The sequence below is a fragment of the Salmo salar genome, chromosome 02 (assembly GCF_965601325.2).
Source record: "Salmo salar chromosome 02, fSalSal1, whole genome shotgun sequence".
Classification (NCBI taxonomy): Eukaryota; Metazoa; Chordata; class Actinopteri; order Salmoniformes; family Salmonidae; genus Salmo; species Salmo salar.
This window is the reverse complement of record NC_138292.1, coordinates 45,803,398-45,825,394: the sequence shown is the minus strand read 5'-3', so window position 1 is coordinate 45,825,394 and position 21,997 is coordinate 45,803,398. Positions and strand designations below refer to the sequence as shown.

Here is a 21,997-nt window from a genome sequence, read left to right as displayed (position 1 = left end):
AGACCTGGACTAAAGCATCTGCCAACTCCTGGACAGTCTGTGGTGCAACGTGGCGTTGGTGACTGGAGCGCGACATGATGTCCCAGACGTGCTCAATTGGATTCAGGTCTGGAGAACGGGCAGGCCAGTCCATAGCATCAATGCCTTCCTCTTGCAGGAACTGCTGACACACTCCAGCCACATGAGGTCTAGCCTTGTCTTGCATTAGGAGGAACCCAGGGCCAACCGCACCAGCATATGGTCTCACAAGGGGTCTGAGGATCTCATCTCGGTACCTAATGACAGTCAGGCTACCGCTGGTGAGCACATGGAGGGCTGTGCGGCCCCCCAAAGAAATGCCACCCCACACCATGACTGACCCACCGCCAAACCGGTCATGCTGGAGGATGTTGCAGGCAGCAGAATGTTCTCCACGGCGTCTCCAGACTCTGTCACGTGCTCAGTGTGAACCTGCTTTCATCTGTGAAGAGCACAGGGCGCCAGTGGCGAATTTGCCAATCTTGGTGTTCTCTGGCAAATGCCAAAAGTCCTGCACGGTGTTGGGCTGTAAGCACAACCCCCACCTGTGGACGTCGGACCCTCATACCACCCTCGTGGAGTATGTTTCTGACCGTTTGAGCAGACACATGCACATTTGTGGCCTGCTGGAGGTCATTTTGCAGGGCTCTGGCAGTGCTCCTCCTGCTCCTCCTTGCACAAAGGCGGAGGTAGCGGTCCTGCTGCTGGGTTGTTGCCTTCCTACGGCCTCCTCCACGTCTCCTGATGTACTGGCCTGTCTCCTGGTAGCGCCTCCATGCTCTGGACACTACGCTGACAGACACAGCAAACCTTCTTGCCACAGCTCGCATTGATGTGCCATCCTGGATGAGCTGCACTACCTGAGCCACTTGTGTGGGTTGTAGACACCGTCTCATGCTACCACTAGAGTGAAAGCACCGCCAGCATTCAAAAGTGACCAAAACATCAGCCAGGAAGCATAGGAACTGAGAAGTGGTCTGTGGTCACCCCCTGCAGAACCACTCCTTTATTGGGGGTGTCTTGCTTATTGCCTATAATTTCCACCTGTTGTCTATTCCATTTGCACAACAGCATGTGAAATGAATTGTCAATCAGTGTTGCTTCCTAAGTGGACAGTTTGATTTCACAGAAGTGTGATTGACTTGGAGTTACATTGTGTTGTTTAAGTGTTCCCTTTATTTTTTTGAGCAGTATACATACATACATACATACATACATACATACATACATACATACATACATACATACATACATACATACATACTATAGAGGAGTACAGTAGCATGTATGGCCAAGGGATGAATGCCCTTATGGCTGAATCAATGAACTATCACTCTACCCTAAAGTACCAGTGTTGTCCACTAGATGTCTCTAGTGTGTCACCATGCTCACGCAGATTCCTGTTTCTATCAAAGACAGGAATGCTAACAGCTCTACTAGCATCAATGTCATTTGGTTACCTTGGTGATGCACAAATTCGATGTAGTAAGAAGATAGGTAAGCTTGTATCTATGGTTATTGTGCCATAATTAGGCCTATGTTTATTGCTGATGGTTAACCATACAGGAATTAGTTCAATCTGTGTGTGAGGTATCTCTTTAGAATTAACATAGTCACTAAGAAAGTGGCAAGTGACTGGCAGAGTTTCTCTATGGTGATTCCCAGTTATTCCAAAGGGAAGCAGACGAAAGAAAGAATAATGATTTGGAGGACTGTTTTTATACAGAGAATTAAGTTGATTATGTTAAGCTTTACTCTCCAAATGAAATACTCTGGAGTGTGGTTTCCCGGACACAGATTAAGCCAAATCCTGTAATAAAAAATGTTTCAGTGGAGATTCTCTATTGTCCTTGATCTTTAGTCCAGGACTAGGCTAGTCTGGGAAATCAGCCCTGAGAATCTGGTTTGCTTGAGCAGGTGCGTCAGAAATGTTCAAATATCATTGGAAGGTAAGAAGCTCCTGCACACTGGGCTTGTGATGTATCACCTTTATTGATGTCTAAAGCTCTGACGAGATTGAAACAACAATAAGCATAGCCTTCTCTACACACACTCTCGTGAAACTCCTGCCAACATTGGTGCAAAGTGATCTATGCAGATGCACAAAAAATGCTGAACTCGTCATTGTTTTAGCGAGAGGAAAATATCGCCCGAACTCCCTTCGCTAAGCCCTGCCTGGAATTTTGGGCAACCAGTCGCAGCGCTCCAATGGATAGCAACTGTCATTGAGTCTGACACCTCAAACTCATGAACACATGAAGCCAGTGGGGAAAAACTGAGATTTTTTTTTTTTTTAAATGTTTTGAATGGCTAAATAATTTAACAGTGCACCAGGGGTACTTGCCACTGTTTCCTAATATGCAGAGGGTCTTGGAGTATTTTGCTAATACGAAATTATACTTTGTTAGCTCAACTGGTTAGCTACTGGCTCTCTCTCATTGAGCACCTAACTTTGCTAACGCTGCCTAGCTTGCTAACTACGTAATATAACTTTCTCAAAGTTGGCTATATTAGGAATATAATTGATCTGCTGTCGACATCAGAAAAATATTTGAGAGCACTTATTAGTAGGGATGCGCGATATATCGGTGAACATATCTAAAAATGCCAACATCGGTATCGGCTGGTGTCTAGTTTAACGCTCCAATGTGCAAAACTGATGTCAAAGCTGACGTGCATACCCACATGACGTAATGACGCCATGTAAAATGTTGCGTTATACGTGCAACACAGCATTCCTAACCTAGCCCACAATGTCTGCTGTGTGGATTGAGCGGTCATTTGAAAGGGAAACAACATTTCAGTGAGACAACTCAAAAGGTGAAATCCATAAAGCCAAGATTATGAAATTCATTGCCCTTGACAATCAACCGTTCTATGTCGTGGGTGATGGGGCTTTCGCCGACTGGTCGTGCACCGGTACACACTACCAAGTTTGCTATTTTTCAGATGTTGCCCTACCGGAGTTACACAGTAATAGCGTCACTGCTATTAGCTTCACGACATGCATACTATGGAATGCCGTTTGGGTCTTTGCGTGTCCAAAAAGATACAGTAGCACTGTCAAAGCTGTACAAAAAAGTCTGCAAACACTGCCCAAGAATGTTGTGCTTAAAATACCGCATTGGTAATAAAGCATCATTTGTTCGACCGCAACTTCTGGGGTAGCTAGCTTTAACTTGGTACCTAGCTAGCACCAATACAACCAGCCTGAAAACAAGGACCAGTAGAACCTGCAGTCATTTTCATTATTCTTTAGCAATGATTTAGAAATCCTTGTAAGCATTAGCTAGCTTGTTGTTCGCCTATTGAAATTGAACTTCAGTTCATGAAAATAAATAGCTAGTCAGCAACTTAGCTTTGGGCAACAGGGTTAACGTTATAAGCAGCCAGCTAGCTTCATCTGGCTAGTGAGGCTTGACCGCACCGGGTTATGTGTTGTGAAGCTAGCCACAATAAGGATTAGGCAAAATAGTGGAATTTGCGGTTTGCCTTCAAAATAAAAATATATAATTGACAGTAATGCAAATGAATACAAATAGTAATTGCAAAGTCCACTATTGTGGTTAATCCTTATTGTGGCTAGCTTCACATAGATGGATCTGCACCATTAATCAAATAAGATAAATTAGGGTTATTTTAGATGACACCTCTCTATATAGTTAGCTAGCTAACTATAGCTGCTGAAACTGTCATTTTGCTATGTTTTTGGGAAAGAACATTGTTTGCATCCATGAGCTAGCTAGCTTTTTTTTTATGACCAGCACTGTAGGTGCGCGAGACAACTTTACCAGCATCATAGCATACGTATTGATGAATCGTTGTGAAATATGAAATAAGAGTGATTGCGTAATAACTACTTAAAAAATGTATGAATCCGTGAAATTATTGTGACGTGCAGTCATATTCTGATTGGTCAAGAAGCATATTTGACGCGTCAAATAGTGTTAAATAGTATATTTTTTGACACGCAAAGACCCAAACGGCGTTCCATAGAAGTACTGGTTGAGAATGAAACGACTGAACAACGAAACAGCACAGCAAGTAAGTGAAAGAAATAGGTTTTGATTATGTTTTACTGGTAATGGGGACACACACAAATGCCAACAAAATAACTTTTTGATCAGTGTGATGTGTGTAACCGTTATTTAACTAGGCATGTCAGTTAAGAACAAATTCTTCTTTACAATGGCGGCCTACCCCGGCCGAACCCGGATGACGCTGGGCCAATTGTGTGCCGCCCTATGAGACTCCCAATCACGGCCGGATGTGATACAGGCTGGATTCGAACCAGGACTGTAGTGACGCCTCTTGCATTAAGATGCAGTGCCTGACACTGTTGCGTCTGTGTGTGTTACCTATTTAACTGTAGTAGAATGCCTAAAAGGCCGCTAAAATGTTAATTATCGGTATCAGGTTTTTTGTAAAGGAAAGTATCGGCCAAAAATGTCATCGGTGCATCACTACTTATTATCCCCCAAAGTGGATAGTACCTTTGACTGCATGCACAGTGCATTCAGAGCCATTCAGTGACGAGCCACACTACAAACATAATTTATCAGTTTCCCGTACGGCTGGGCGATATGGCCAAAATATCATATTACGGTATTTGAAAATAATTGGGATGGTATGACTGTATTTGACTTTTTTTTTTTTTTTTTTTGTTTTTTTTATAATAGAAGTTCTACATTTGCTATATGACTGCAAGACCATCAAATCTAAGTGATTTTAATGAGTCTTTCTCCTTTCTGATTTGTTTTATACTGTTCAATTCAACCAAAAATAATTTATGACCCAATTATGATCAATTTCTAAATTTCCTGCACTCATTTCAGATCATTTCCACACTTGTAGGCATTATTTTTAACCAAATGTTGCAAATGCAATTTGACTTGTGATTTGGAGCAAAACACTTAGGTGAACTGTTGGTATCATTGAAATATAGTTAGAATATTGTGGTGGGCACTTTGAATACAGTGTTTGACATGACAACAAGTATAAAATGCCAAGGAGGTGTTATTGTGACAGGGTAGGAACCAAAATTGTTAAGGGTTGCCTAGGGGACTCAATAATCTTTGGCTACATTGAATGTTTTCTCTTAGTAGTTAACATATTCATGCTTTGCGTATTCCTCTCCTGATTTAGAAGATACTGTTACACAAACATGCTGATTTAGGTCTACACCGTCACTGGTATGTGTGTATAAAAACTCAGACAAAAAAGAAACGTCCCTTTTTCAGGACCCTGTCTTTCAAAGATAATTCGTAAAAATCCAAATAACTTCACAGATCTTCATGGTAAAGAGTTTGAACACTGTTTCCCATGCTTGTTCAATGAACCATAAACAATTCCTGCACCTGTGGAACGGTCATTAAGACACTAACAGCTTACAGATGGTAGGCAATTAAGGTCACAGTTATGAAAACTTAGGACACTAAAGAGGCCTTTCTACTGACTCTGAAAAACACCAAAAGAAAGATGCCCAGGGTCCCTGCTCATCTGCGTGAACGTGCCTTAGGCATGCTGCAAGGAGGCATTGAGGACTGCGGATGTGGCCAGGGCAATAAATTGTGATCTCCGTACTGTGAGACGCCTAAGACAGCGCTACAGAGAGACAGGACGGACAGCTGATCGTCCTCGCAGTGGCAGACCACATGTAACAACACCTGCACAGGATCAGTACATCTGAACATCACACCTGCGGGACACATACAGGACGGCAACAACAACTGCCCGAGTTACACCAGGAACGCACAATCCCTCCATCAGTGCTCAGACTGTCCGCAATAAGCTGAGAGAGGCTGGGCTTATAGGCCTGTTGTAAGGCAGGTCCTCACCAGACATCACCGGCGACAACGTCACCTATGGGCACAAACCCACTGTCGCTGGACCAGACAGGACTGGCAAAAAGTGCTTTTCACTGACAAGTTGCAGTTTTGTCTCACCAGGGTTGATGGTCGGATTAGAGTTTATCGTTGAAAGAATGAGCGTTACACTGAGGCCTGTACTCTGGAGCAGGGTGGAGGGTCCGTCATGGTCTGGGGCGGTGTGTCACAGCATCATCGGACTGAGCTTGTCATTGCAGGCAATCGCAACACTGTGCGTTACAGGGAAGACATCCTCCTCCCTCATGTGGTACCCTTCCTGTAGGCTCATCCTGACATGACCCTCCAGCATGACAATGCCACCAGCCATTCTGCTCGTTCTGTGCTTGATTTCCTGCAAGACAGGAATGTCAGTCTTCTGCCATGGCCAGCGAAGAGCCCGGATCTCAATCCCATTGAGCACCTCTGGGACCTGTTGGATCGGAGGGTGAGGGGCTAGGGCCATTCCCCCACAGAAATGTCCGGGAACTTGCAGGTGCCTTGGTGGAAGAGTGGGGTAACATCTCACAGCAAGAACTGGCAAATCTGGTGCTGTCCATGATGAGATACACTGCAGTACTTAATGCAGCTGGTGGCCACACCAGATACTGATTTTTGATTTTGACCCCCCTTTTGTTCAGGGACACATTATTCAATTTCTGTTAGTCACATGTCTGTGGAACTTGTTCAGTTTGTCTCAGTTGTTGAATCTTGTGTAAATATTTGTATGAACATATGTTAAGTTTGCTGAAAATAAACGCAGTTGATAGTGAGGATGTTTAATTTTTTTGGTATGTATGTAGCTAATTAAGTTTGCTCTGACTACATTTATCAGTTAGCTAGTGATTAGCATTAGCGGCTAACAAGATTTAGACCCAACTTGCAAAGAAAATACAAACTAGCTGTTTGCAGGTGTGAGAAACATAAACTAATAGTGTAGTTATAGAATGCTAGTGGAATTTATATTAAGATTCGAAGTGAAAACCACATCCTTGTCAACATTGTTGCATGTGCTGCATGCAGACTGAACGCAAGTGTCTCGTGGTTGAGGATTAACACATGAGCTCCTTGAGTGACGTGCGGGGCTAGGTCTGTGTGGGTAGCAGCATGAAGAGAGAGCGGCAACAGGATGACTCAAGCAGCGACGTAAACTATAAAAATGCATGTTACACACGGCGTATCACATTTTAAATACCAAACTTTCAAATAACGTTATAGAATGCAATGTAAAAATCCAAACCGGTCCGGGCATCAATACCGGTATTTGGTCAAATACAGTATACCACCCAGCCCTATGTTCCTGTGAAGCAATTGTAATGACAATCCACCACAACATACCCAAGAGTTTCCTGATTAGTTAGGGGTAGTCTGTTTAATTTCATTGTGTATTAAAGGCACATTTTAAGGTCATTGTGAGGGGATTTCGCCAGTGGTTGGAAGGGGAATTTGGCTTCCTGGATTAATGTTGTCTGAGGTTCCAACAGTAACCAAGTGGGGTGGGGCTTAGTGAAGGGTCAATGTACTGAAAGGGAAGCTGCTGCCTGAAGCAGGATGTGACTCACTGCTCGGGCTGTGGAGCCAACAGGCTGATGGTCACAATGACCTTTTCACTTCCCATTCAACAAGACTGAAACGGCAGTTAGAAGAACAGTCTAGTGAACTTCGCCCCGGGTTGGAACAGATCCTATGATCTGCCCCCCCCCCCCCCCCCCCCCCCCAATCCTAACCTTAACTATTAACGGGGAAAATGCCAAACTGACCGAAGATCAGCATCTAGGGGCAACTTCACCCTGCACCGTGAACTACACCACTAAGACACCAGCTGGATTGGTAGAGCTTTAAATGCCAAAAGAGCTGAGTATTTGCCTGGTCCCAGATCTGTTTGTGCTAAGATAAAAATAACCACAGGAGTTGTCAAGACAGCACAAACTGAGACCAGGGAAACTGAATACTGTGTGCTCCTGATTTGAAAGGACAGTAAACGATACGATTTCAGCGTAATAGATTTTAGGGTGTTTTTGACATAAAAACGTTTGGAAGAGATTGTGCATGTGCTGTATCCTATAACGTTGACATCTAAATGAACACATAATATGGACGGAGGTGTTTGAGAAATGCTTGTGAAACCATTGTGTGGATGTTTTTACTTAACCTTTGGTAGCAATGTTTTAAATTGTGACATCTCTCAAATCGTATCAGGCCAAAAAATTACAGGAAGTGTGTGTGCGCTTGTGTGACCCAAGGGTGTCAAACTCGGGATAGAAGAGGAAGTAAGCCAAATTCAAGAGCTTCTGCAAAAACAGAGTCATTCGCAGCCTCTGTCTTCCAGTCGTAGATCTTTTATCACTGCCCAGAGCCAAGATGGATTAAAGACCACAGACTAGAAACGCTCTCTTTCCGGTCTGTGACGTCCGCTCCCACTCTGTGCAGTCTCTAATGGCACCCTATTCCCTATGTAGTGCACTACATTTGGGCTCCCGAGTGGCGCAGCATCTCTGTGCAAGAGGTGTCACTTACAGTCCCTGGTTCGAATACAGGCTGTGTCACATCCGGCCGTGATTGGGAGTCCCATAGGGTGACCCAGCATTGTCCGGGTTTGGCCGTAATTGTAAATAAGAATTTGTTCTTAACTGACTTGCTTAGTTTTATAAAGGGTAAATGTAAAAAATATATATATATATACACACACACACACACACACACACAGTTGAAGTCGGAAGTTTACATACACCTTAGCCAAATACATTTAAAATTCCTTGTCTTAGATCAGTTAGGATCAGCACTTTATTTTAAGAATGTGAAATGTCATAATAATAGAGAATAATTTATTTCAGTTTATTTCTTTCATCACATTCCCAGTGGGTCAGAAGTTTACATGCACTCAATTAGTATTTGGTAGCATTGCCTTTACATTGATTAACTTGGGTCAAACGTTTTGGGTAGGCTTCCACAAGCTTCCCACAATAAGTTGGATGAATTTTGGCCCATTCCTCCTGACAGAGCTGGTGTAACTGAGTAAGGTTTGTAGGCGTCCTTGCTCGCACATGCTTTTAGACACATTTTCTATTGGATTGAGGTCAGGGCTTTGATGTCCACTCCAATACCTTCTTTGTTCTTAAGCCATTTTGCCTCAACTTTGGAAGTATGCTTGGGGTCATTGGAAGACCCATTTGCGACCAAGCTTTAACTTCCTGACTGATATCTTGAGATGTTGATTCAATATATCCACAATTTTCCTGCCTCATGATGCCATCTAATTTGTGAAGTGCACCAGTTCCTCCTGCAGCAAAGCCCCCCACAACATGATGCTGCCACCCCCGTGCTTCACGTTTTGGTTGGTGTTCTTCGGCTTGCAAGCCTCCGCCTTTTCCTCAACATAACGATGGTCATTATGGCCAAACAGTTCTATTTTTGTTTCATCAGACCAGAGGACATTTCTTCAGAAAGTACGATCTTTGTCCCCATGTGCAGTTGCAAACCGTAGTCTGGACTTTTTATGGCAGATTTGGAGCTTCTTCTTTTGGCTTCTTCTTCTTTGCTGAGCGGCCTTTCAGACTATGTCGATATAGGACTTGTTTTACTCTGGATATAGATACTTTTGTACCTGTTTCCTCCAGCATCTTCACAAGGTCCTTTGCTGTTGTTCTGGGATTGGTTTGCACTTTTCGCACCAAAGTACGTTCATCTCTAGGAGACAGAACGCGTCTCCTTCATGAGCGTTATGATGACTGCGTGGTCCCATGGTGTTTATACTTGTGTACTATTGTTTGTACAGAGGAACATGGTACCTTCAGGCGTTTTGAAATTGCTCCCAAGGATGAACCAGACATGTGGAGGTCTACAATCTCTTTTCTGGAGGTCTTGGCTGATTTTTCTTTTGATTTTCCCATGATGTCAAGCAAAGAGGCACTGAGTTTGAACGTAGGCCTTGAAATCCATCCACAGGTACACATCCAATTACTCAAATGATGTCAATTAGTCTATCAGAAGCTTCTAAAGCCATGACATCATTTTCTGGAATTTTCCAAGCTTTTTAAAGGCACAGTCAACTTCGTGTATGTAAACTTCTGACCCACTAGAATTGTGATATAGTGAATTATAAGTGATATAATCTGTCTGTAAACAATTGTTGGAAAAATTAATTGTATCATGCACAAAGTGGATGTCCTAACTAACTTGACAAAACTATAGTTTGTTAACAAGAAATTTGTGGAGTGGATGAAAAACGAGTTTTAATGACTCCAACCTAAGTGCATGTAAACTTCCGACTTCAACTGTATGTTTGACCAGAGCCCACACCCAAAAGTAGTTCACTATGTAGAGAATATGGTGTGATTTGGGATGTAACCTAGTAGTGGGCCCTGAATATGAATCAGCCAGTGAGTCCGTGGTTTAGTGTTGGCTTCTGATCCTAATCAGCATTGATTAAAGGTGACTTCCATGTCACAAGTGATCACTCGGAACAGGAAGTAGGATCCAGGTTCTAGTCTACTCCTCATGCTTATGGATGAGCACGGAGGGAGGGAGAGTTCAGGGCTGGGGAACGTGTAATATCCATATTTGTAGTGTTTTTTTCATAAGTAGTGTGTAAGTCAATGTTTTCTCTATTGCCTTACAGGGACCATTAGCGTTTTCTTTCACGCACACACACACCCACTGTTTGTTGTAATTCACCCAACCCTTGTCCTCTTGGGTAGCCTGTGGTCATCCTTTGTTACCTCTGTACATAGAATATATCCAGTTCAGATCTGTCGGGGTCTGTCTCAGATCAGTGTCAGAATTATTACAGGATCTACCTAACACATGTCACCTTGTCCCAACCTTGAAAAAACCCTGAACAACCACAAGGGGGGAAAAAAGGAACAATTGTTTGAGGGGGAGAATGTTCAACCTGTCACAAACTCAATGTCATTTTCTTTACTGACCAGCCCCTGGGTGCTGGGAGTGGCGGGCAGCCCCCCTACGGCCTCCACGGTAACCTTTGCTTCTATCGTGGAGGAGGAGAAACAGCAGGAGGCTGCGCTGATCCGCAGCCGAGAGAAACCTCTGGCACTCATTCAGGTAACGCTTGTGTGTGTGTGCAGAAATTTGTAGCAATGTTTACTATGCACATTGCTTTTCCTTTCACTGTGAGCTTGTCTGTTCGAACTCACGTACTCAACAAAATGATTCAGTACCTTGATAAATGTCTCTAAGAGGAAATCTGAAGGACTTAGTGTAGATCAGCTGTTGATATTCAACCCCCCCCCCCCCCCCCCCCCCCCCCCATCACCTCTGTCTAGCTCATGTCTGTTGGACAGCTGCCTTGACTTGGCTGTGGCTTTAAAACACTCCAACTGTGTTTGTCTCCCGTCCCTCTCCTCCTCGCAGATTGAGGAGGCAGCGATCCAAGAGCTTTTGTATCACTACGGCACCCGCAACAACCCCGACGAGATGATTGTGGTGGAGAGGTCTGTCCAGGGGCCCATCGCCATCCCCTTCTGGAACAAACACTGAGACGTCTCACCCACGTGCGTTGTGAGACGTCACATACTCATATCCTTATCCACCCGATGACCATATGTATCTCCTGTCAGTCAGTGTTAAGATATACCTCAGGCCTAGTTGTGCCAGTAGGCTGGGTCTGACGCAGGTCTGTTATGCCCAACTCCAGTGTTCCTTAGTTTTTGTCACAGCTCTTTTTTTCTTGTCGACCTGTCCCTGAGCAAGGAACAGTGGATGAGAAAATAATATTTTTTGCACCTTGCCATCAAAACATGAGTAAAGATATTCTTCCAAAAAGTTTAGTTGCCAAAGACAAAGTATGTAAGGAAATGGAGTAGTCCAAACTACAAATTGGGTCCAGAACTACATTAACAAAGCAGGATTGGTCGGTTTCAGCACGCACACTATTTAGGTGAATAAGCTGTGCCATTTAGGAAAAGTACTATAGCACAAGTTCCTCTGAGAAGAACTAAGCCAAAAGCCAGGGCCTGGAGTTCAGAGGCCAGCCTGATCTGGTTGCTACCTAGTTCTACTTTATGAGTTGGGAAATGAGTTGTGTTCTGGATATATTGTGTGATGCAGGGTAGTTGAATCATGAAAGAAGGTGGTAGGGAGTGACGGTGTCATGCAGCCTGCCATTTTCTAATGTGAGCTAATTGTGTATGAGTATTCGCTGGTTTCCCTTTATCAGAGTTTCGGGCAAGCTGTCGGGTTTGTGCCTTGCTTCCACCCTGACTATCCTCTGTGTACACACGCGCACACTAATAATTTCACTACTTTCTGGCTGGCTGTATTTGAGTTGTTTTACTTTATTTTGTGTTCTGGAGCTGATGTGTTGGCTTGGTACCCCAGACCATGTAAACCCAGTCTTATTCCATGCAGCGCCCTTCGTTTTGAGACTTTGGATGTGAGAAAATGGCATGCAATAAAACTCACCTGTGCAATGACCATGTTTCCTGGTTCTATCACTCTTATTGTGGAATTGGTCTTATAATGATTTGTGCAATATTACAATATATTGTGTTATGCGAATGTCCAATGCTCATGATAGTCTGTCTAGTGTTGCTACAAGAACGGAGGCAATCGCCCTCAAACTCCCTGACAGATTCAGTGAGAGCTACATTAATCTCAATGGAAACAGTGCCTCTCTCCACTCAAACATCTGTGCTCTGCATAAATAAACAATTAGACACCTACCTGTGATGACCCTGCCATGAAAAGAGAGGAAGGGTGGTGATTTAATGGGTCCTAATAGTTCTAAGTCGATACAGTATGACATCAGGAGTCCGCCAGAGACTGAGACCTGAGTTCCTTGTGATTATTCCATTAAGCTCAATTAGTCAGAATGAAGATGATGCGTTACACAGAAAGGCTCTCAGAAAAATACTTGCCTCCATGTCATGTCGAAATGGTCCAGCTAGGTCACTGAAAATGTTTACCTCAAATGTGAAGTAAGTGTATACCTCATTAGACGTTTACCTCCTGCTAATGAGCGTGACATACTCCAGAGATGCCCACCACATCAGAATTTAACTATATGAATGTGGATATCTCCGGAAATGCTCCTTGTTCATAGAATGTAACAGCTGAATTTCCATCTAAGGGGGAAACATTTTCAATTTTTTTATATAACTTTTAAAAATGAGTCAATTTACTTGAGTTCCAACTTTGAGCATGTTCATTAGTGTCATCCCTGAGCGTTTCATATCTGTGAAGCTTGAGTAAAATGCCTCTCAAAGCACTAAGCTAATCTCTCTTGCGCTCTCCCACCGCTGGCCAGAGCCAAGATAGTGACATCTACCCCCACTGTGTTCTGTCTATAAAGGATGCATCCCAGATGGCACCCTATTCTCTAAGTAGTGCACTACTTTTGACCAGGGCTCTGGTCAAAATGTAGTTTACTATTTAGGGAACAGGATGTGATTTGGGACGTAGCCTAGTAGTGGGCCCTGAATTTGAATCAGCCAGTGAGTCTGTGACAGGGTGTAGTTTTAAAAAACAGCCTGTAATTGAACCAGGGTCTGTAGTGACTCTTCTAGCACTGAGATGCAGTGCCTAAGACCGCTGCTATTGGTAACTTGTGACATGGACGTCTTCTCTTATCACTCAGAACAGGGAGTAGGTTCCAGATCCTGGGCTACTCATGCTTATGGATGAGCACAGAGGGGAGGAGGGGGAGAGTTTTCTCTATTGCCGTACAGGAACCATCAGCGTTTCATCTTGAAGTTCGAGCCTTGAGTGTTTCTACATCTCTTCCCCCAATCTCCCTAATTTCTTTCACAGACCACACAGTGCATGCCAGTTATAATTCACCTACCTTGTCCTCTTGGGTAGCCTTTGGTCATCCTTGGTTACCACTCTCACACAGCCTATATCTAGCTCAGACCTCGCTCTCTCTTGGTCTCACAGTCCTCTGTTCCTTACAGTTTCCCCTTACCCAGAACAGCCACTGACTAAGCCAAATCCATCTAGTAATTTCCTTACAACCAGAGGGTCGGTGGTCAACAGTAGGTGGTTTGAGTAAAATAAATCTCTGTTTCCCCTCTTTGGGAGTCACTTCATTTTAGGTGGTTATAGAATTGAACTGCTTTTTTCTGAATTTTGATAGTGGGCATCGTCCTAATTCTGCTCTGCACACATTATTTGGGGTTTTATGTTTTACACAGAGGATGTTTTTTTGCAGAATTCTGCATGCAGGCTCAATTTGGTGTTTGTCCTATTTTTTTTTTTGTGATTTCTCGGTTGGTGAGTGGACCCCAGACCTCACAACCATAAAGGGCAATGGGTTCTATAATTGATTTAAAGTATATTTAGCCAGATCCTTATTGGGATGTTGAATTGTATGTTCCTTTTGATGGCATAGAAGGCCCGTCTTGCTTTGTTGAAGTTACTTGTGATTCTGATGTTTAGGTCGAGGTTGATGGTTCTTTGTGCACTCTAAGGCAACAGTGTCTAGATGGAATTTGTAGTTCTGACAACTGGACCTTTTTTTGCAACACCATTATTTTTGTCTTACTGAGGTTTACTGTCAAGGCCCAGGTTTAGCAGTCTGTGCATAAGATATAGGTGCTGCTGTAGGCCCTCCTTGGTTGGGGACAGAAATACCAGATCATCTGCAAACAGACATTTTGACTTCAGATTCTAGTATGGTGAGGCCAGGTGGTGCAGACTGTTCTAGTGCCCTCGCCAATTTGTTGATATATATGTTGAAGAGGGTGGTGCTCAAGCTGCATCCCTGTTACAGCCCCGAGGAATGAAATCTGTGTTTTTGCCAGTTTTAACTGGACGTCTTGTTTGTGTACAATGATTTTATAATATATGGTTTTCCTCGAACACCGCTTTCCATCAATTTATATAGCAGACCCTCATGCCAAATTGAGTTAAAAGCTTTTTTGAAATCAACAAAGCGTGAGAAGACAGCTTTTGTTTTGGTTTATTTGTTTGTCAATTAGGGTGTGTGGTGTGAATACGTGGCCTGTCGTACTGTAATGTGTTAAAAAGCCAATTTGACATTTTGCTCAGGACATTGTTTTCCCTGAGGAAATGTAGGAGTCTGCTGTTAATGATAATGCAGATCTTTTTTTCCCGGGGTTGCTATTGAAGCATATCCCACGGTAGTTATTGAGGGATAATTTGTCTCCATTTATGTGGATTGTGGTATCAGTCCTTGCTTCCAAATGTTGGGGATGATGCCAGAGCTGAGGATAGAATCTGTGCTCTGTTTATTTTATAATTTCATTTAGGATACCATCAAGACTACATGCCTTTTTGGGTTGGGTTTGTATTTTGTCCTGTAGTTCATTCAATGGAATTGGACAATCTAGTGGGTTCTGGTAGTTTTTAATAGCTGATTCTAAAATGTGTAATTGATTGTTTTTGCTGCTTGTTAGTTAGGGCCACAGATTGGATAAGTGGTTTATCCATACATCTCCATTTTGGATTGATGGCTCTTCATGTTTAGTGTTTTTCCAATTTTCACAGAAGTGGTTAGTTTATATGGAATCTTCAATTACTTCCGACATACTGTTCCTTTTTCTTAGTGTATTTCACTATTGTTTTAGTGTTTCACCACGGTGAAGGAATATGTTTTTCTGGGTCTCTGTTTTTGGTTGGAAAGGTTTCTCCGTTTCTTTCTGCTTTTGCATTCTTCATCAACCCATTTGTCATTCATTTTCTTAGATTATCTGCTTGAATTTAACATTTGATAGGGAGGCTGAAAGGTCAAATATGCTGTTTAGGCTTTCTACTGCTAGGTTTACACCTTCACTATTGCAGTGAAACATTTTTGTCCAGGAAGTTGTCTAAAAGGGGTTGAATTTGTTGGTCAATTGTTTTTTTTTGTTGGTAGGTTTCTACACTACTTTCCTTCCATCTATAGCCTATTTTAATAGTATGCAGTTTGTTTGGCTTTGAGGCCTCATCACTGAATAATTCTCTGTTAAAGTAGACTGATTTTGCTGTGATCTGATAGGGGTGTCAGTGGACTGACTGTGAATGCTCTGAGAGACTCTGGGTTGAGGTCTGTGATAAAATAGTCTACAGTACTGCTGCCAAGGGATGAACGGTTGGTACTATCTATACTTGTTCAATAAGAAACACTAGTTTTGTTTTCTGATGCACCAGGTTCTGCTACGTTGTGCTCTCATAAATACGACCCTGATGAGCGTGACAGCCAGACGTTCTGGGAGCGAAGTCCTTCTGTGGAGGGACAGACAGCATTTCTGTCCGTTTCTGCTCCATCCTGCAGATGGGAAACTCATAGTACCGTTGGTCACCCTCCAGGCCAACCAGAGAGGAGATACCGTACCTCAGGATTAATATAGTTATGGAAAAAAAGGGAACATGCTTATACGCTCCACGGAATACCATCTCCTTCCATCCCACGTTCCCAGTCTGTGATATGGCACTCCGATCCAACCCGGGGCTGGAACATACCAGGCCAAGGCCTAGCTACATCTGGGTCGTATTCATTAGTGCCACTGTAGCAACATTTTCTTTTCAACGAAAACGAGCATTTCTTATTGGACAAGTTCAGGTAGTCCCTACCTGTTTCTGTCCATTTTCTTTTGTGGTGCCTAGTGAATACGACCTTGGTCTTCCACCAGGATGAACATTTTCACACGCCCCCACCTTTCACTTACTCAGTTGAATGAGACCTTAATCATCGTCCCTCCGTTTTAGAGCAGAATTTGAGGCTTGGTAACAAGGGTGAGTCAGTCTTTGGCTTCATCTTATTATTCATTTCAGCCCCACCTCGTTGTGAGACTGGGATCCTCATTTTGGAAATGAAAGGGTGTTGAGAATGGACATGAGCGTAAGGTGATGAGTAGAATAGGAGGTATACAGCCTTGTCTCACATCACAATTGATCAACTGTATTTCACAAGTGTTCACACCTACAGCAAGCAACTACAGAAAGCCAGGCTTCTGGGTTCAGAGTGAGAGGATATCATTTCTGGCCACACCAGACTCAAAAGCAGCAGGTCAATAAAGAGGATGTTCTCATAGAACTCAACACAGAACATCCTATAATTCACTAGTAAGTCACCTAAGTTGGCTGTGCGACTGGACTGAGATAGTCTGTACTTTTGTCTCTGTCCCGAATTAGGCTGGCCTTTGACTCTGTTGGCCCTCTATAGGTTGTACGCTTACATCACTGTTGAGACTGACAGTGTCTAACAAGAATACAATTCTGTTTTACCACTGACTCTGTGACATGTCACTTTCACTCTCCAGAGAGTGTCTGACAGTCCGAGACTGTCCAAGAGCATCATAAGTTGTGACTCGTGTTAGAGTTATTAATACCCTGCAGTCCTCACCTGTCCATTGGCTAAAGTCCCTTCCAGCAGTTTATAGTCTCTCTTCATAGCCGCAGAGTGTGGTTAGATCCCCGGCCAGAAGTCCCAATCCCACTTAGCGGTCATGGAGCCAGTTAAGCATTGATTACTTGACTGCTCCACAAACGTCAGCTCAGCTGGCTGCTTCAGACCATGAAGGTCTGTTCCCAAGACAAGCTTGCACTGAATGTGCCGTCCTGCCAACTTGGCTGCTGTCTGGTGACGTCTTTGATGCTCAATGAGGTTGGTGATTTATGATGGGCTAAAGCCACGTGCTACCTGGACCGCACCTAACATCCAGTCCTCCTGGCAACTTGGCTGGACAACCAGGCTGCAGAAAATATACCTTTTTTAGTTTCTGTTGCTAGGCAGTGGACAAACCAAGGGTTGACATGACATTCTTTGGTCAGTTGTAGGTTTGTTGTATCCAGTCTTCGCCCACTACCTTTTGTGAGAAGCAAAACTCCTATCACTTCCTATCCACAACATTATTGAATTAACAGCTCAATTAAAATTAGTTTAGAGATTAGAAAACCCCTGAAATACACCGTGGTGGGCGTACACGAGTGCCACAGTTTGGAGGCTTTGTTAGATTGGCCTAGCTGGGCCAGAGGTCCAGGTGTTAGGGCAGAGGTCTAGTGATGGTTGATGGCGTACAGTTGGACTGGAGAAAGTAAGCCAGCCAAGCCAACAACACAATACAGGGAGGGTGAACCCACGCAGCGCAGCACACCGGTCAGATCAAAGAGGGTCTGCTACACCCATCGCTAAAATGCTTTAGCAGCTAGAGGTGTGCTTCCCTTCTCCGGTGTCACTGGACACCCTAGCTGTCAGATCACAAACAGCCCATAATTAGGCCTATGAGACCTCCACTAGGACAGAGATGGGCCTCTCTATGTACCCCGGAAACACGACCCCTATTGTTACCCCCAGCATGGCCCTGACAAAAGAAACCCAGATCAGTCTCACCATGCAGCTACACACACGTGAATGTGCACACACGTACAGTTGAAGTCGGAAGTTTACATACACTTAGGTTGGAGTCATTAAAACTCGTTTTTCATCCCCTCCACAAATTTCTTGTTAACAAACTATAGTTTTGGCAAGTCGGTTAAGACATCTACTTTGTGCATGACACAAGTAATTTTTCCAACAATTGTTTACAGACAGATTATTTCACATATAATTCACTGTATTACAATTCCAGTAGGTCAGAAGTTTACATACACTAAGTTGACTGTGCCTTTAAACAGCTTGGAAAATTCAAGAAAATTGTCATGGCTTTAGAAGCTTCTCAGAGGCTAATTGACATCATTTGAGTCAATTGGAGGTGTACATGTGGATGTATTTCAAGGCCTTCCTCCAAACTCAGTGCCTCTTTGCTTGACATCATGGGAAAGTCAAAAGAAATCAGCCAAGACCTCCAGAAAAGAAATTGTAGACCTCCACAAGTCTGGTTCATCCTTGGGAGCAATTTCAAAATGCCTGAAGGTACCATGTTCATCTGTACAAACAATAGTACGCAAGTATAAACACCATGGGACCACACAGCCGTCATACCGCTCAGGAAGGAGACTCATTCTGTCTCCTAGAGATGAACGTACTTTGGTACGAAAAGTGCAAATCAATCCCAGAACAACAGCAAAGGACCTTGTGAAGATGCTGGAGGAAACGGGTACAGAATTATCTATATCCATAGTAAAACGAGTCCTATATTGACATATCCTGAAAGGCCGCTCAGCAAGGAAGAAGCTACTGCTCCAAAACTGCCATAAAAAGACAGACTACGGTTTGGAAATGCACATGGGGACAAAGATCATACTTTTTGGAGAAATGTCCTCTGGTCTGATGAAACAAAAATAGAACTGTTTGGCCGTAATGACCATTGTTATGTTTGGAGAAAAAAGGGGGAGGCTTGCAAGCTGAAGAACACCATCCCAACCGTGAAGCACGGAGGTGGCCACATCTTGTTGTGGGGGTGCTTTGCTGCAGGAGGGACTGGTGCACTTCACAAATTAGATGGCATCATGAGGTAGGAAAATTATGTGGATATATTGAAGCAACATCTCAAGACATCAGTCAGGAAGTTAAAGCTTGGTCGCAAATGGGTCTTCCAAATGGACAATGACCCCAAGCCCACTTCCGAAGTTGTGGCAAAATGGCTTAAGGACAACAAAGTCAAGGTATTGGAGTGGCCATAACAAAGCCCTGACCTCAATCCCATAGCAAATTTGTGGACAGAACTGAAAAAGCGTGTGCGAGCAAGGAGGCCTACAAACCTAACCTACTAATTGAGTGTATGTAAACCTCTGACCCAATTGGAATGTGATGAAAGAAAATAAAGCTGAAATAAATAATTCTCTACTATCATTCTGACATTTTCACATTCTTAAAATAAAGTGCTGATCCTAACTGACCTAAGACAGAGAATTTTTACTAGGATTCAATGTCAGGAATTGTGAAAAACTCAGTTTAAATGTATTTGGCTATGTAAACTTCCGACTTCAATTGTAGACGAATGCATGCACACTCACGCACAGTTGCATGCACGCCCGAGAAGGGTGAAGTAGGAAACATCCATATTAAAGCAGCTGCTGCTTTATTAGTTGCCACGACCCTATCTCGCTAGGAGTCAAAAGACATTGACTGAGAAAAGCTGGAAATCCCATTCCGTCCGGGAGCTTCTGATCCGCGCCCAAAACTAACTGTACCGTCAGCGCCGGGAATATCGCTCCGACAGGACAAATTAATGCGACCCACCTGGAAATCCAGTTATTTTAGACAGGGGGAAGGGGGGCGATTGAGACGAAGGCTGAAAGAGGTAGATGGAGGAGTTGGAGAAGATTTCAACAGTATTTGAGAGGTGGACACAGATGACTTAAACCCTGCAGAAGTGCAGGTATAATGCTTTAGGAATTGTTATGAGCGTTCATAATAGCTCATTATAAGATGTATAATACAATTATGTGGGAAATATTTATTTGACTCAAAATGCTTGGTATTTCATCAGGATTATTATGAGAAGACGTTATTAATTAAGGACTCATGCATGCGTATGACATGTCTTACGCTGCGTTATAACCACCTCATTATACCTGCAGGCTTTAAGTAAAGTGCTCCAAAACAAACCTTAAACTCTTTATCCCCACAAAATGCACTGACCATACAACTTCTAAGATAATGTACTTCGCAACTTTGAAAAATGCGTCTTGCATCACCATCAGTGGTACATGCAGATAACGTGCGAAGGTTCCGGTCCTGGTCTCACTACTGTAGCTCTACACAAAAATATATAATCTAAGGTAGTTCATGTTATTCACTTCTCAAACTTCAGCTGCCAAGAGGAAACAGATTAGCCTAGATGTTTGTCATTGGTTTCCACACAACTTCACAGCCAAAGAGAGGAGATAAAAATGCATGCTGCTGAAAGGAGTGGTCTAGATTACGAAATTACTTTTTTGCTCATTTGCCTGCGCTAATCAATTGCTTAGAAATGTAGGACGATAGAATAACGTGACATTATGGGAAGGGGGTAAAGACCACAGATATAGTGAAGGAAAGGGTTAAAGGTTTGAAAAAAGAGAGCAAAGGAGATGGAGCACTTCAAATCCTCCGCATAAATCCTCTGAAAGTCATGCACCGCATGAAATAAAACATTTCCGTCTATATGACCTATTCCAAATATCTTAGTTTGGCATCTGTAGAACGTTTCAGAGCGATTGTGGCAACGTATGTGTATTTACATTTACATTTTAGTCATTTAGCAGACGCTCTTATCCAGAGCGACTTACGTAGTGAATGCATACATTTCATACATTTATTTTCCCCGTACTGGTCCCCCGTGGGAATCGAACCCACAACCCTGGCGTTGCAAACACCATGCTCTACCAACCAATACTGTTTTCAATTCAACTTTTGCTTTCAAAAACATGTAAAAATGAACTATAGCCATTGAATTCTACCATGCAAACATACAGTGTGTTATTTAAGCAACAAGGCCCGTGGGGGTGTGGTATATGGCCAATATACCATGGCTAAGGGCTGTTCTTATGCGCGACGCAACACGGAGTGCTTGGATACAGCCCTTAGCCTAGGTATGTTGGCCATATACTACAAACCCCAAAGGTACCTTATTGCTATTATAAACTGGTTACAAAAGTAATTAGAACAGTCAAAATAAATGTTTTGTCATACCCGTGGTATATGGTCTCATATACCACGGCTTTCAGACAATCAGCATTCAGGGCTCGACCATAAAGGGAAATAATGCACACTCTAGAATGTCCTTCAAGCCAATCAGAAAGGAGTATTCAACAATGTTATGGTATAATGAGACCCGATAAGATTTCTGTTGTTTGCAAGCTCCACCTCAATTGAAATAACACAATTTAAAGTTTTAACATGTAGTACCAATACATAATATAATATTGGAACATCATTAGGAAAATCTGATTTCTAATAGTAATGTTTTGATTTGACAGAAACAGGCAAGTCACCCACAGGAAGGCCTCTCAGCCAGCTACACTGAAGGAGGTCAAAGTATAAGGAGGAAATCAAGTTGAACGGGTGTGAAAAGAAAGAAATCCCATCATACACTTGGAATCACACAGGTTCTCCCTCTACAGCAAATTACTCGTCAGAAGATAATGGTTTGATTATCAAGCACAACCAATAGTTTTGCATTTGCTATAGGCCTAAATCCCCACTCCCATCTAATCAGTGCCTTGGTACTCATTCACTCGTGTTAGAGCATAATAACCGGTGCTTCCATCCCCTCCTGTTAAAGTGAGGTCAG

The 21,997-nt window shown here is 43.1% G+C and overlaps 1 protein-coding gene across 2 annotated transcripts in view; it reads left to right on the top strand.

Moving 5' to 3' along the window:
- LOC106583864 (inhibitor of Bruton tyrosine kinase) overlaps positions 1 to 12,313 on the top strand; it is a 43,789-nt gene extending 31,476 nt beyond the window's left edge. For both annotated transcript variants that reach the window (XM_014168485.3, XM_014168492.3), the window contains exons 25-26: positions 10,811 to 10,943; positions 11,253 to 12,313. In XM_014168485.3, coding sequence (XP_014023960.1) covers positions 10,811 to 10,943; positions 11,253 to 11,378 — 259 coding nt within the window. In that variant the 3' untranslated portion in view covers positions 11,379 to 12,313. The remainder of the gene's footprint in view (positions 1 to 10,810; positions 10,944 to 11,252) is intronic.
- The last annotated feature ends 9,684 nt before the right edge of the window (positions 12,314 to 21,997 follow it).